The sequence below is a fragment of the Aedes albopictus genome, chromosome 2 (assembly GCF_035046485.1).
Source record: "Aedes albopictus strain Foshan chromosome 2, AalbF5, whole genome shotgun sequence".
Taxonomy (NCBI): Eukaryota; Metazoa; Arthropoda; class Insecta; order Diptera; family Culicidae; genus Aedes; species Aedes albopictus.
Window position 1 is genome coordinate 354,273,848 of NC_085137.1, and position 14,687 is coordinate 354,288,534.

Consider the following 14,687-nt stretch of genomic DNA (forward strand, 5'->3'; position numbering starts at 1 on the left):
CTTAGCGTTTTCGAACTCAGGGCATGATTCTACACCAAAAATGATCATTAGCTTACCGAGTTCAAAAATGCTATAAACTAGTGTTACATCATCTGAAGTAGCTCAAACATTAATTTGCGATGCTTCAGTTTGATAGATTACTTAGGTAGTACAGTTCATGGATAACTTAACATAGAATTGCACCTAACCCAACTCTTATGAGCAGAATTTGTCATGAGTTTACTGATTGGCATGTGTCAGATGAAGAGTCTCCATTTAACCTACTTTGCACTTTTGAGTGTCCCTTCGCAAAATTTGCGTATGCAGGCGTCCCTGCTCAAGGGAATCTGTACTAATTGGTTTCGATTACATTTTATGGATATCTCGGTTCCATTGCTACCCCAAGAGAGTTCCATTGAGGTTTTGTTACTAAAACGTTGTGGTATACCGTAACTATTGTTTTGAACTAAGCTTGTCCTCTGTGGTCTGTGCGGGCCGCAAGAGGTATCCCTAAAATGAACTCTGATCGGTTGAAGCTCAAAATATCTTCGAATAAACCAGTCTTTTGTATAGCTACGAATCACTAGCTTCTGTCCCGAGGATTGTAGCGTAGCTATAGAATCGATTTGGTGAGCATTAAAAAGCTCTGCTTACTTCAAATCTACAGGAGAAACTGGGATTTTGTCCTATTTTTCTCCAGAGGAATTTTAGTATTTCATACATATTTTAAACTCTTGTAGTTTTCCATTGGGTATTTTCATGGCGTAAAGTTACACTATATTTTTATTCCGAAAATGTGCGTGCGTTGTGTAAAGAAGGAATGTGTTTCAGATCTACCTGGTTACCTCGTTCTTTCTGAAATGCTTGAAACGCATTATCGATTATCACATCTGTGATGTTCGTCTGGCTAACATCCCGAGCAGAAGGGCATACCTTACAAATACCATGCGAAGAGCAACATGTGCTCTAACACCTAAAATTGTTATTGCTGCATTATTCTACGAAATGTTATGAGAACATCACAATAACAGTTGGAGGTATTTGAGCAGAGTTTGGTATTGATGTAGTATTTGTTGGTTTAGCAGTGAAAATAACCGAAGAACAAGATTTGTTATTACATCTTGAAGTCATCGAACAAATGTAACATTTAATAGCAATAAATGTTATTAGTTTGTTATTCAATGACTTTGGGATAACAAATACAGCACTTGAAATTTTAGGTATGCCTTCATTATTGAAATAACAAGACTTGTTATTTTCTAGGTGTTATTTATACAAAATTTTGGTATTAGTTTTTGTTATTTTGCCTCTCTTTACCACCTAATGAAGGGCATATCAAGGTATGGTGGTATTAAAGATAAATACATACCTTGATATGTTATTCGTTTGTTATTTTCTTCTGCTCGGGATGCCTATTCATATGAACGAACTAACATGCCTCCCAAGAAAGCACTCGCTCAAACGTAGTTTTTGCTTGGGTGATTTCTTGCATATTGAGGATGCTTTCGATGACATGCCTTTCCATGCCATATTGAAAGTTGCATGACAACACAGGCTACTTCCAATAGCTAAAGGCTTTCTTTACGCTTTTGCGTTTTACAGTGCCATTTTTAGGGCACTGATTAAACCCCTTGTGCTATGGGCTATGAGCTCAATTCTGGAATTTTTGCGGTATCCTTGGAGGTAATCCTGGAGAATTTTCTAGAAATGCCTTGCTAGAATTCTTGCTTAACTTATGAAAGAACGACTGAAACAATATGTGTGTTGGAAAACGAAGGCAAAACATCAGTGGAATTCGTGCCTATTATGGGAGAAAACTGCGATGAAGAACCATGTCGGTAAACAATGCTAGTAAGATCGATGGTGATCTACGTTGATTGAACCATGCTCGGACCTGCAGGTAGGGTCAAGTGGGGTAAAATGCCATTTTTCAAACTTTCATCGTTTTCAATGATAATTAGCCTCATTTGTTAGGCTTTCAAAGTGGTAACAGCAACTAGACAATATTTGCTCGATACTTCAGCAAAACTATTCACCAAACTATTGCATTTTCATCGATTTTTAGCGATTTTAAAAACTGATTCGTGAAACGGAAGTGGTGCAAAACGACCATCTGCCATGGGTTAAGATGCCACTTCATGAAAACATTCAAAAATTACGTCCATCAGTTTTCGGGCATTTCCGACTCCTTTTCCCCCCTCTGTCCCGCTTTTTCGTATACTCAATAAATGGAGTGTTACCCCCCTCCCCGCAAAACGATGATCGTAATGTTTGAATGACCCCTAACATGGAAAGCGTAGACATCAACAACCATGTGTCTCCATGGGTGCCTCAATTTCGTTGGAAACACTTGGCTGGTAAAAAAATCACCAGAAAACCTTAATTGCAAGCACGAAAAACCGGAAGTTGCCAATTTTCATTGGGAAATCAAAAGAATTTTCGAGGGTTTGGTGGCCTAGCTTCTAGAAGAATGTTCGATGCAAACATATCTTGACACCATTCACCTATAGTAATGATCAAGTCCCATTCAGGAATGATTTTATGAGTTGGGCCCTTTTACCCCATCTTGGCATTTTGGGCTTTGTTCCCCTACCGTAATTTCGGGTGAAATTGATCAGTGGGGTTTAATTGATCGACGAGAGGGCCATTTTATTTGTTAAAAATAACGATTTAAACTTAAAACAACTTGTAAAAAATGTTCATCATCTGGCTCAAGAGTTATTGAATGATGAGTTTATTTGTTTACAGCCAATTAGTCACATGTTTCTGTATAAAATTCAATATTTTCCGAAACTGCCTGCCAGGCGATTTACAAAGACACTTTCAAGCTTTTGTTACCGTAGCTGTATCTCTAATATAACGAATATTCGAAAGAATGTTTCTAGCTGCAAAGTATTCGCTAAACTTGATTTCGTCATCAACAGTTCTAAAAACATTGAAATTTATGCATAAAATTGTACTTTTCGGAAGTTATATCATATTTAGTATGGAAATTGAATACTTTCAGGCGTTTTCTCAAGATTAATTAAACTTCAAAACAAAATTTTGCATAGCCTTCTGCATTTCGGGGTGGTTAATTTAGGAGGAAAAAAATCAGCACCTACAAAAACATGTCACTGACTGATCAATGTCACCCCGACATCAATTTTTTTTGAATTTTTATTTCAAATGATATTTATTGTAATAAAATGATTTGGAGTACAATTTTTAAACTCATTGACTGATGAAAACCATGGTCGTACTTGTTTTAAAGCATTAAATATATCAATATCGATAAGTACTCTTGGCATCTTTTCGGCGTATCAGTCTTCTCGTAAAAATAAAAAAATACGTTTTGATTTCTTTCTTCAACGTTTTGATCCTTATTGGATCTTTATCATGGATTCGAAATAGGTAGTTGTCGTTTTTTCGTCAAACAGATTTTTATACCGGTTAATGTCATTTGATATTTTAGAATTCCGTCCATTTTTAACTGGAAAACCATATTTTTTAAAAATTAGTAGTCAGAACCAGAGTCGGACCACTGTTCGCTACTTCCAGTCATTTGAAACGGTACTTGAAATACAGTACCGAGTGAAAAAGACGAATTATTTACAAGCTAGTGCACAGCGGAGTTTTCGAGCGACGCGTGCTAAGAACGATCTTCGGCGGTGTGCAGGAGAACGGTGTGTGGCGAAGAAGAATGAACCAGGAGCTCGCTGCACTTTACGGCGAACCCAGCATCCAGAAGGTGGCCAAAGCCGGAAGGATACGTTGGGCAGGGCATGTTGCAAGAATGCCGGACAACAACCCTGCAAAGCTGGTGTTTGCAACGGATCCGGTTGGCACAAGAAGGCGTGGAGCGCAGAGAGCACGATGGGCGGACCAGGTGGAGCGTGACTTGGCGAGCATTGGGCGCGACCGAGGATGGAGAGCGGCAGCCACAAACCGAGTATTGTGGCGTACTATTGTTGATTATGTCTTGTCTTAATGATGTTGAACAAATAAATGTATGTATGTATGCACAGCGCCGGTTCTAAGGGGGGGGGGGGGGACATATTTTAGGGGCCCCACAAAATCCATTTTTGGTTGTTACACATCAACTTCACTTTTCATATTCTGCTATTCTGCTATTATCAACGCATCAACTTCATTTTTCATATTGCTCAAATACAGTTCAAAAACAAGAAAAAAAAAATTCTCTCATCGCTCCTTGGGCCCTCCACATCTGTTCTGGCCCGGGCCCCCATAATCCTTAATCCGGACCTGCTCTGCAAATGGTATTCGCTATAAATCCGGTTGCTATAAGCAGGACAGAAGCACAGTGTGCAAAATGGGGTTCTGTCACATTCGCCCGAAAACCATTCGCCCGAATTCCAAATGCCCGAATGACAAACACCCGAATGTAACAAACGCCCGAAAGTCATTCGCCCGAAAAGACCATTCGCCCGAAAAGACCATTCGGCCGAAAGACCATTCGCCCGAAAATCATAATAATCTAGAACACTTTTCTGAAATCAGTTTAGTCGTCGTCCACGCGTATGGCTGAACGCTATTATCAACTAAAAGTTTCTGCAAGCATTTTCATCAGAGGTTTTTGCTTTCTTTGAACACAGTCTGACTTATACTGTTACAAACATTTTCGGCAATATAGCTGTGGAAACATTGATTAGAATTGTCCCTTCTTTTGTTAATAGGCTTATCTTTCTTGTTTCACCTTCAAGGAAATTAAATTCAATTTTATGTCATTTGTTACCAGAAATTTGCCCTTCTTGCAATCATGAGCTGTTCTTTTAAGTTATTCTGTTATGGGGAACCTTGACGTTTTACGTTTTTACAACTTCTGGATGCCAAACATAATTTCAAAAGAACAGCTTGCTCAAATAAGAATGCTGAATTAGCTCACACGTTCCAATTTTTATCAATTATTGTTCACTTTAACGAAACGTAGTTATGTAATATTTTCAAAAGCCATTAGTCCTTCTTCAAAACATAGGCCGTTCTTTCAAACTAAGCTGATATGATTATTATTGGCGCTAGTCCAGCTGTTCTTGCGATTGGTCAGATACTAAGTACACCATGGGCCTGTCCTTAAACTTTCATCAAACCAAAAAAAAAAACTGGTCCTAAGAAATTGCATGGAATTGGCGCATGACTTTCGGGTGAATGGTCTTTCGGGCGAATGGTCTTTTCGGGCGATTGGAACTCGGGCGTTTGTCCTTCGGGCGTTTGTCATTCGGGCGAATGGTTTTCGGGCGAATGTGACAGAATCGGTATCATAATGTTTAAGCTAATAACCAAAAACTACATGAACTTTCTATAATTAGAAATCATTCGATCTTTTTAGCGTTAACTTCATTAAGCAGACGCTTTTTAGCTAGAACAGTTCATTCATTAGACTCCTCTTTAATAAGAAGCCATTGGAAAAGACTCGTTCCGAAGTTGAAAGCTTAAGCAAATTTACTTGATAATAATGTAACAGCGTCACGTCGTCGTCTGATTCCAGCAGCATTATGGACAGCGCGACAAAAGATCCCCAACAACATTCACGTTTGACTTTTCTATTATGGCCCGGTCCCATCTTCCAGTCTATCCTGCCGTCACTCACAGCATCCTTATTCCAGGCTGCCCCTCCCCTCAGGGCGGTGTAATTTCCGTTTACGGGATTAGATTGCTTGTAAGGAGCTTACCTTCGATTTGTGCCCTTTTAAAGCGTGCAGCTCGGTCCCGGTGGCGAGCGCCCGCAGGTAGAGACCATTGTCCTCGCAGTACGCCAGCAGGAAAATCTGAAACGAAATACGGACACGGTTCAGCGGTGCGGTGCGGTACGGTGGTGGGAGGAATTCTCGAGAAAAGTTAGTCAATTTTTATCTTTTTGCTTTCTTTGTAGGTCAGATTCGCGCAGAAAGGTAATCAAAATTTACTCAATTTCTGTCTTTCTTTTTCTTACCGAATCACAGGAAATTTGAAAGTTCAGCACCGGATGGGGCAACTGGATGCAGTTCAGCAGGGTGAAATTGTCCAGGGACCAGAGGCATACGGTTCCGTCGTGGCTGGACGAGACCAGCACCTCGCTGGGCATGGCGACGTGGATGGCCGTGACCGGGCCTCGGTGGTGGTCTATTTTTGTGATCTATAAATAGTTAAGTGGAGAATGCATGTAGTGTGTTGATGGGTGTTTTTCGCAGCAATTACCATTTTGCATATAATGAATACAATTTATTCTGCACTTCCATCGAGCAAAAATGGAATTTTTAATCATTTAATGCATTTTGCGCGACCCAGCGATAATGGCGAAAATGCAGTTAAATGGATGCGGATCAATTCAATTTAGGACTCTGTGGGACGTTGTTGATGTAGTCTGTAGTTTACAAAGATATATCGCCGTGTTACTGCCCATATTTGCATAGTCAACGTAAGCGCCACTGTAGTTTTCAACACACATTTGCATTTATGACAATGAACAGTACGAAGTTCAAGATTTTTTCCAAGTTATTATCTAACTAACGGTTGAATCTTGCACTCTACTTAATAAAACTGGTCAGACAAATGAACATGCGTTAGATATTTAATTTAATTTAATTTTATTTAATTGTGCATGCTGACTTTGGCAATGGTAGTCACGTCGACTATGCGAACATGGGCAGTGTATTTCGAGTAGTTGAGACCTGAGACGAGACTCGCGAAGAGGAAAAAAAGCAACATCAAGTGCAGCCCAACTGAGCTGTCAGTTGTAGCCCGTTTGATTACGTTACCTAAAACGAGTAAAGTATTGCTATCCGAGATAAATTCTGAAGCCAAAATTCACTCCGAGCAGCAATTTCTTCTCCTGGTACTGTCAAAAATAAATTGAAAACAAAATATTCCAATGATTACTTTGCTTGGCGATTGTTGGCGATGCAAAATTTCACCTCAACATGATTTTGTGCGTGAATGGGATTCAGTCACACTGCATGTGAGGTGATGTGGTCACGTACGTGTTTGAACCACCAGCCCAAAACATAATGTCAACACAGATAGGAAGAAGAAAATTATAACAAAGTGGAGAAAAAGAAGACCGTCTTCGCGAGTCTCGTCTCAGGTTGAGACGAAATAGATTACAATTGTTCACAAAATAAAATGAAAGACGTGAACTGCTATCAACAACCAAAATTTTTGATGATAATAAAATAGGTAAGTTGATTAGTTTTTGAGTAAAACCTGAAAATCAAGTTCACAATTTGAAAAATGTGAAATTTACTAAAAGTCAAATATCTTGCGTTGCAGCCAACCAATTTGCAATGTTATTGCATGAGTATAAAGCTGAATATAATATATTTAGGCTGATACAAATTTGATTTTGACTTTTTATCTCCCCCCTTCAAACATTTTTAGCCGGATTTTGCATTTTGAGGGGGCAGATAAAACATATTTATCAGAATATCGGGTCTTGCATCTGCAGAAAAATTTTGCGTCAGGTTGATGGAAATCAATATATTGATGAGTAAATAGGACTATCACTATATGTTTTGCAAATTTTCAAGAAAAATATAAAAAAATATCTAGTAAAATAATTAAATAAGAGAAAGCTATTTCAAATTCCTATTTCAACGTATACTTAAAATTAATGATGTTAACGAGTTGGAGTTACATGAAAAATTCAGCTCAATCAATGCACTGTTTACGGAGAATGGGGTCTATGAATGGCAGGGATGCCATAAATACAGATTTATCTACAGATTTTTGAGCGTCAGTACTGATTACATTTTAAGTGAAATTCAGATTTTTGATCTAGAGAGGCACGGTGTGTTGAAACACGATTATTATCGCACTTTCATGAACCTAAAATATTTTTTCGTTATAAGTCAGCCCGAGCTGTGTAGATTAAGATTCTGGAGGTTAAAAAATCTTTCATCGGGGAAAATAAAAATAAATTCGATTTTAGTATTTTACCACTTTTCTCATATAATATGGTGTATCACGCAAATCTGATGAACCTAAACTACGCTACAAAAAGTCCCCTTTCTAATAATAAATTTGAAATCATTTAGAGAGAAACGAATGCAAAAGTCTTTACAACGAGCTTAAATTTGTTTGGCGTTCGTTTCATGTGTCCAGCCCATTGCAGTCTGCCGAAAGTCATAAATCATTAAACAAATATGGGGACTTAATAACGCTAAATTTTAAAATTTATGTAATGTCCAATTAAGTTATTTTTGAGCAAGTTAAGCAGAAATACTGATAACTCTTCGAATATAATAAGAACTATTAACCCTCGAGCGATCGCGCTGTTGTATTTTGTACAACACGTTGAAAAAATCTCGCTTTTTGTACTCAGCATTAGTGCGGTGCTAATGCAGGTAGTCAACCGCGCGAGTTACGGAAGGTTAAGTATACTGTGCTCTGATTTTACATGGCTCGATGTTTTACTAACAAGTGAAAATTCATCCTATGAATACTTTTATTCGCATGTTGGACACATTGGGCCGATTTCTTCACCCTGGCTTAAGCGTTAAACCAGGTTTAACTATATGGGTAAGCCTGGTTTACCGGTTAATCCGAAGTGAAGAAATCAGCCCTTTGAAAATAGCTTTTAATTACTCTTTCGGCACACGCCCTTGATAAACGTACTTTAAACTAAGCATATGTAATCATTTTTTTACAGTGAAATCAATCAATGTTTGGTTGAAACAGTTTTAAATATAATTTTAATATAACCTGGGCGTGTTTTTTTTTACTTTTTATTCCGTGTCGGGTATTTCCATCACTGCGACCAGTTTTTTTGATCTATTGTGACATATGCCCCTGATAAGTTTTATTATAGCTATGTATATCAAGATGACGTACCACTATTGTGAGTGATCGCCATCGTTTGATTAATAGCATTAACCCAGCACGGTTCGACATTTCGAATGAACTGCACTACCGTAGGGTATCGCGCTACTTGGGCGGTGGCTTCTATATTCGTCTGTTTCCCACTATAACTTAGTCAATATTGAACCAATTGACTTGAAATGTTGTACACGGGTAGATACTATATCTATCTCACCACATTCCAAAAGTTGTGCCAATTGGTTCAAATTTGACTGAGTTATAGTGGAAAACAGACGAATATAGAAGCCACCGCCCAAGTGGCGCGATTCCCTACTAGGTGTTGTTCTCCAAATGTCAGATGGTTCTAACAGCCCTTTGACGAAGAACTTACGTCTTGTTGTAAAGAGTGCCGGACAGTGTTAGTGGAATACATGTACGTAAAAAGAAAATCGGATTAAATACTAGACACTGAAGATGACCTAACAGTTGAGGTCGAACTACGTATATGCCAAAGATTGCAAAATCTTAATGGAATTGAAGAAACAGTACTTAACTCGATTTTCTTTTTACTTAGTTTTAGATATGCTCATGTTACATTGTTGTTTATGCTGAGAAAAAAATTAATTAAATTTACAGATAAAATAAAAATTGAAAATGTAGAACAAGATTAAGAAAACATCAATGTTTTGGAAATATTAGAAAGTATAAAAACAACAACAAACAGTGATGCGCAAAGTGAGGCAATATTGACGCAATTTGAGATTTCAATACAACTTTTTAAGAACTGTTATTAGTTCTTCTGTGCTTCATTTCAGAATCAATGGATGGTATTGATACATTTTAATTGCTTAATAGTTATAATATAATACATGGAAAATGGTTGGAAGGTATCGAGTATACGGGTAACTTTTGTAATTCAACTCTAATGGATAGTTTCCACTTTGTAAGTACAGTGCAGTGGTCTTTGAGTTTTCTGACTAGTCGTTTTAATCACTATTCCTTTTTCATTTCGTTCTTATCACGCTTTCCAAGAACAAGTGACATTTCTCCCCATACTGAATCAGTTGTCAAACTCACTTTGCAAAAAAGAAATGAATTTTACTTGAGAAAAAGAAACTTTATTTTATGCAATCATAATATTGAAACCATTAAAATGCATGAAGTTTTTATCAAGACCAAAGTGTTTTATAAAAAAAATGCTTGATAACCCAGACGAACATAGAAAAAAAATCACTGCACGAGACTACTATTATTGAAATTTTTCAGGTTACTTGCAAATTTATTTGTTTCCAATATATTTTATGCTTAAACTATAAGATGTCATTCACATTGACATATATTAAGCATGCGTTGCATTCGGTAGGGTAAATTCTTAATAAATACTTGTGATGTTTTGAAAAAGATTTAAATAAAATTTGTATAATTTTCCTTGAACAAAAGATTGTTTGATTAAAACAAATCGTTATGACATTCAAATTGCTCATCATGACTATATAATATCATGTTAACACGCTGTTTCATCTTACCCCGGTGTACCTTATTTTAAACCTAATGTTGAATAATCATTTTTGAACACATTAACATAATATGACAACGCCAATCTTATGAATTATGTTAGTATTTGAGACTCAACAGCCCATTTAATCCTAAAGGTATCATTTTATAAGTAACAAAGAGATAACTGCGGTGAGACTATTCACTGAACAAAATCCACAGTCTTTAAAAATTTTAAGATTCTGTATGGACAAAAGTCCTCAACAGATCAGAGGAAGAACTTTTACAAATACGTCACACTCGCTCAGTATAGTCGACTCATACTTTTTGGCAAATAACCATGTGGATTTTGTTTGACATGCAAAGTATGTGCAACTAATACCCGCCATTTCAGGCAAATTAGCACATGAAGAATATGTTCTGCAAATGGTATAAGTCACAGGTGTATGGTGCTTCCTCAAATGTATGAGTCGCACTAATGGGAGGTATTTGTTTACCTCCATTACGAATACTTATGTACCAGACATATGGAAGGAATGAAGAGTTTTATGATTTATGACTTTCGGCAGACTGCAGTGGGCTGGACACATGAAACGAACGCCAAACAAATTTAAGCTCGTTGTAAAGACTTTTGCATTCGTTTCTCTCTAAATGGTTTCAAATTTATTATTAGAAAGGGGACTTTTTGTAGCGTAGTTTAGGTTCATCAGATTTGCGTGATACACCATATTATATGAGAAAAGTGGTAAAATACTAAAATCGAATTTATTTTCATTTTCCCCGATGAAAGATTTTTTAACCTCCAGAATCTTAATCTACACAGCTAAGGCTGACTTATAACGAAAAAATATTTAAGGTTCATGAAAGTGCGATAATAATCGTGTTTCAACACACCGTGAGAGGTTGTTATTTTTGCAAGGGATACAGGTTTTCCATCTGGGTAATGAATGGGATTCACATTTTTATGATAGTGATACAGATTTTTGCCTTTCTCGTACACCAAGTGTACTGGAAAGGCTATATGTTCACTCCAAAAATAACATTTTGATAGGAGGCCCGGAGGGTCGAGTCACATATATCAATCGACTCAGCTCGACGAATTGAGGTGATGTCTGTGTGTGTGCACACTTAATTTTGATTACCGAGTTCGGTAATTTTTTGACGAGATTAAAACTGCTGAGCACCGAACTCGTTCAGCAAAAATGCATTGTTTACCTTTTCCATACGATTTTGACAGTTGTTTTACTGAGCCTCAGTAAAATCGATTACCGAAACTACCGAGATCGTACTGCTGTTATAATCTCGTCAAAAAAGTACCGAACAGGCAATTCAGAAATAAGTGTGTGTATTTTTTTTTCCCTTCTAAACCATAGGGGGATAATCTGCTCAACAGACACCCTAACTGAGGCCGTCTTCTACAACAAAAGTAAAAGCCAGGACTACTCTCTCCTCGTACCCACTAAACCATTCCTATGGTCGCCAAACCCTACGTCTCTCCGGAACCACCAAGAAGGTATTGCTTCAGAGAGGGGCTAGTGCACATCTCACCCACAAGGTTAGCTGCGTAGCCTGCAGCAACGAACATCGATGACTCGCTTTGGAGAGTCCATCACGGTAGCATGCTGGCGCTTAGCCAGTTTCCCGAGTGGTCCTCGCCACTCCCTTTGTCCTCGGAAGGCGGGCAGGGTCAACCCCGCTCACGCCCTACTGCTGAGCGGACATCAAGAACTGATGCCCACGTGCAACCCGATCTGACCTGCTGAAGGCAAGGGTATCACTACCCTTCAGGCCCTATCAGCTGCACCAGAAGGTTGCTGACAGCAGGGTCTCCAACTGCCCCGACCCTTGCCGGGGACCCCTTTCCAATCGCAGGCTCGAATCCAACCCAGTAGACCGACGCCACGACAACACCGCTACCGGGACTTCCTCTCCGCGGCCACTTAATCGCTGTAAGGGTCGATCTCGACCGCAGGGCACCGGTATGACCTACACTCAGAATATTCTTTCGTAAAAGCTCAACGAATATGCTTCGTAAAACTAGTTTTCGTAAATTAAAAGCAATTTGCGTATAATGTACGGTCCATTCGTACCACCATGCTGAAACAGTACAAATAGAGTTGTATCATGTACGAATTCACGAATCCGACAGACGCTAAACTTGTTCATTCGTAGATTTTAGCTCCTACTTTGCAAAATAAAACAAAATAAACAAATGTCAAACGTTTTTTACTAACCATGCGTAAAAAGAAAATTTCGTTTCGTAGAATGCAACTAAGCTTTGCAGTCATCACTGACGATTGATTGGATCGCAGAGAAGCAAAGCAACATGTTTTCATGAGCATATGACGGTGCGTATGCGAGAAGAGGAAAGGAAACATGCTCTTGGTTGGAAGTAAAAGTTATTTATAAACAGAACCAAAGTAGAAAGCGTTCTGGTTGTATTCGAACGGCTTCAACAAGCGCCCACAGATGGGTGGCTAGCACTGGTAGGTACCAATCAGAAGATACGTGAATCGAAGCGTGTGATATCTAAGTGGACGAACGTGTGGTATTTTTTTAAGCATGATTTATGTAATTCCGACAAAAAAAGAGACACAAAAACTTGTCGGAGCAATTTTGTACGAAACGAACTCATGCACATTACGAAGCTTTTCGTTGCAGAAAACAACGAACGGCATTTGTAAACATGACGAGCGATTTTGTACAATGAAACAAAATATATTTTCAGTGTACGAAGCCGACTCCGAACCCCTGGACCACCTCTTGTACTGCATCTGGACTAGCCATTCTCCGAGTCCACGCGCCACCTCCTCTGTAGCTCCCAGACGATGTGGGTAATAGCCGTTGAAATGGGGTTCCAGCCAAACTCATCCCTACACATCCTCTGGACCAAGTTGTCCGGAGTTGTGTCCTCCCCGCATGTGGCAAGCATGCGGTCACGCATTGTGCGAAAACGCGGGCACACGAACAAAACGTGTTCCGCTGTTTCCTCTAAACCATTGCACACTGGGCATTCGGGAGAATCCGCATGCCAGAAACGGTGTAGATACTGTCGGAAGCAACCATGACCTGTAAGGACCTGTGTCAGGTGGAATGTAACTTCCCCATGGCACCTATTAATCCAACTATCTACCCTCGGTATCAACCTATGGGTCCACCTTCCTTTGGTGGAACTGTCCCACGCGCGCTGCCATTTGACGATAGAGGCCATCCTGGCAGTCCTGCGTATGCCTCTTGTGCCGCGCATTTCGAAGCACTCCATGTCCTCACTGACAAGAATGCTGCTAGGCACCTTACCAGTAATGACGCAGAGAGCGTCGTGTGACACGGTACGGTACGCGCTCGCAACCCTCAGGCACATAAGCCTGTAAGTACTTTCCAGCTTCCGTCGGTAGCATTTAGTACTTAGCGCGGTGCCCCACGCCGGGCCGCCATACCTAAGTAATACTTAGTAAGTATGGACGTAGCAATGTGTGTGTGTGTGTGTGTGTGTGTGTGTGTGTGTGTGTGTGTGTGTGTGTGTGTGTGTGTGTGTGTGTGTGTGTGTGTGTGTGTGTGTGTGTGTGTGTGTGTGTGTGTGTGTGTGTGTGTGTGTGTGTGTGTTTTTACTTGGTAATAAAGCCTTTACGCCTTCCCGACACGCGTTCGATAAGCATGACCAGTGCTACCGATTTCGTCCATCGCGTGCCAGTTCGTGAGGGACTCAGAACAGAGAAGAGAACTCTGAACCCTACGCCTCTAACCTCCACCAAGGTCTACAGTGCCTGCTTCCCCCGGATTCCACTAGAAGCGACTATATCGGGGGGGCTGTGCTCATGCACTTCACTTGTTATCAGGCATAGCTAGTCACGCTAGATCGCTGACTTTATCTCCAACATAACAGCTGCGCTCTCGTGAGCTTTGACATACTGCTGCTGCTCTCCAAGTTGACCAGTGGAATGCCGAGGTCAGTTCGGCAATGCCAGTTGGAGGGTGGCTATTCTACTTCGGGTGGCTTTCTCGCTGCGTTCGTTGACCTTTTCCTGGGCGAACCGGTTGAGTGCCGAGGTCGGTCCGGCGATTCCGGTTGGAGGGTGGCTTCCGGTTCGCTGGCGCCCCGACGACTCGAACCCGGTTGATTCGACGTAGTTTCTTGCGACTCAGCGTAGTCCCCGGCGGTGGAGCTAGCTTACTCCGACGGAGAGTTCTCCGGCGGTAGAATATCTCCCGAAACCGTTGTTCGCGTTGCGTATTCCTTCGATGTTGATTGGCAGGGTGTCGAAGTCGGTCCGGCGATTCCGGTTGGAGGATGGCTTCCGGTACGCTGGCGCTCCAACGACCCGAACCAGTGGTTTTCCACGGGCGCTGATTACTCAGATAGTCCCCGGCGGTGAATCTATCCTACTCCGACGAAGAGTTCCCCGGCGATGGAAGATCTTCCGAACCGATACTTCCCAGATCGG

The 14,687-nt window shown here is 40.2% G+C and overlaps 1 protein-coding gene across 2 annotated transcripts in view; it reads right to left on the reverse strand.

The window, feature by feature from the left end:
• Positions 1-14,687, reverse strand: part of LOC109416238 (protein qui-1) — a 378,767-nt gene that overhangs the window by 35,448 nt on the left and 328,632 nt on the right. For both annotated transcript variants that reach the window (XR_009997894.1, XM_062852727.1), the window contains exons 16-17: positions 5,909-6,091; positions 5,649-5,744 (exon numbers count right to left, since the gene is read on the reverse strand). Coding sequence is in view for 1 of the 2 variants with exons in the window: in XM_062852727.1 (XP_062708711.1) it covers positions 5,649-5,744; positions 5,909-6,091 (279 nt within the window). In the remaining variant the exon portion in view is untranslated. The remainder of the gene's footprint in view (positions 1-5,648; positions 5,745-5,908; positions 6,092-14,687) is intronic.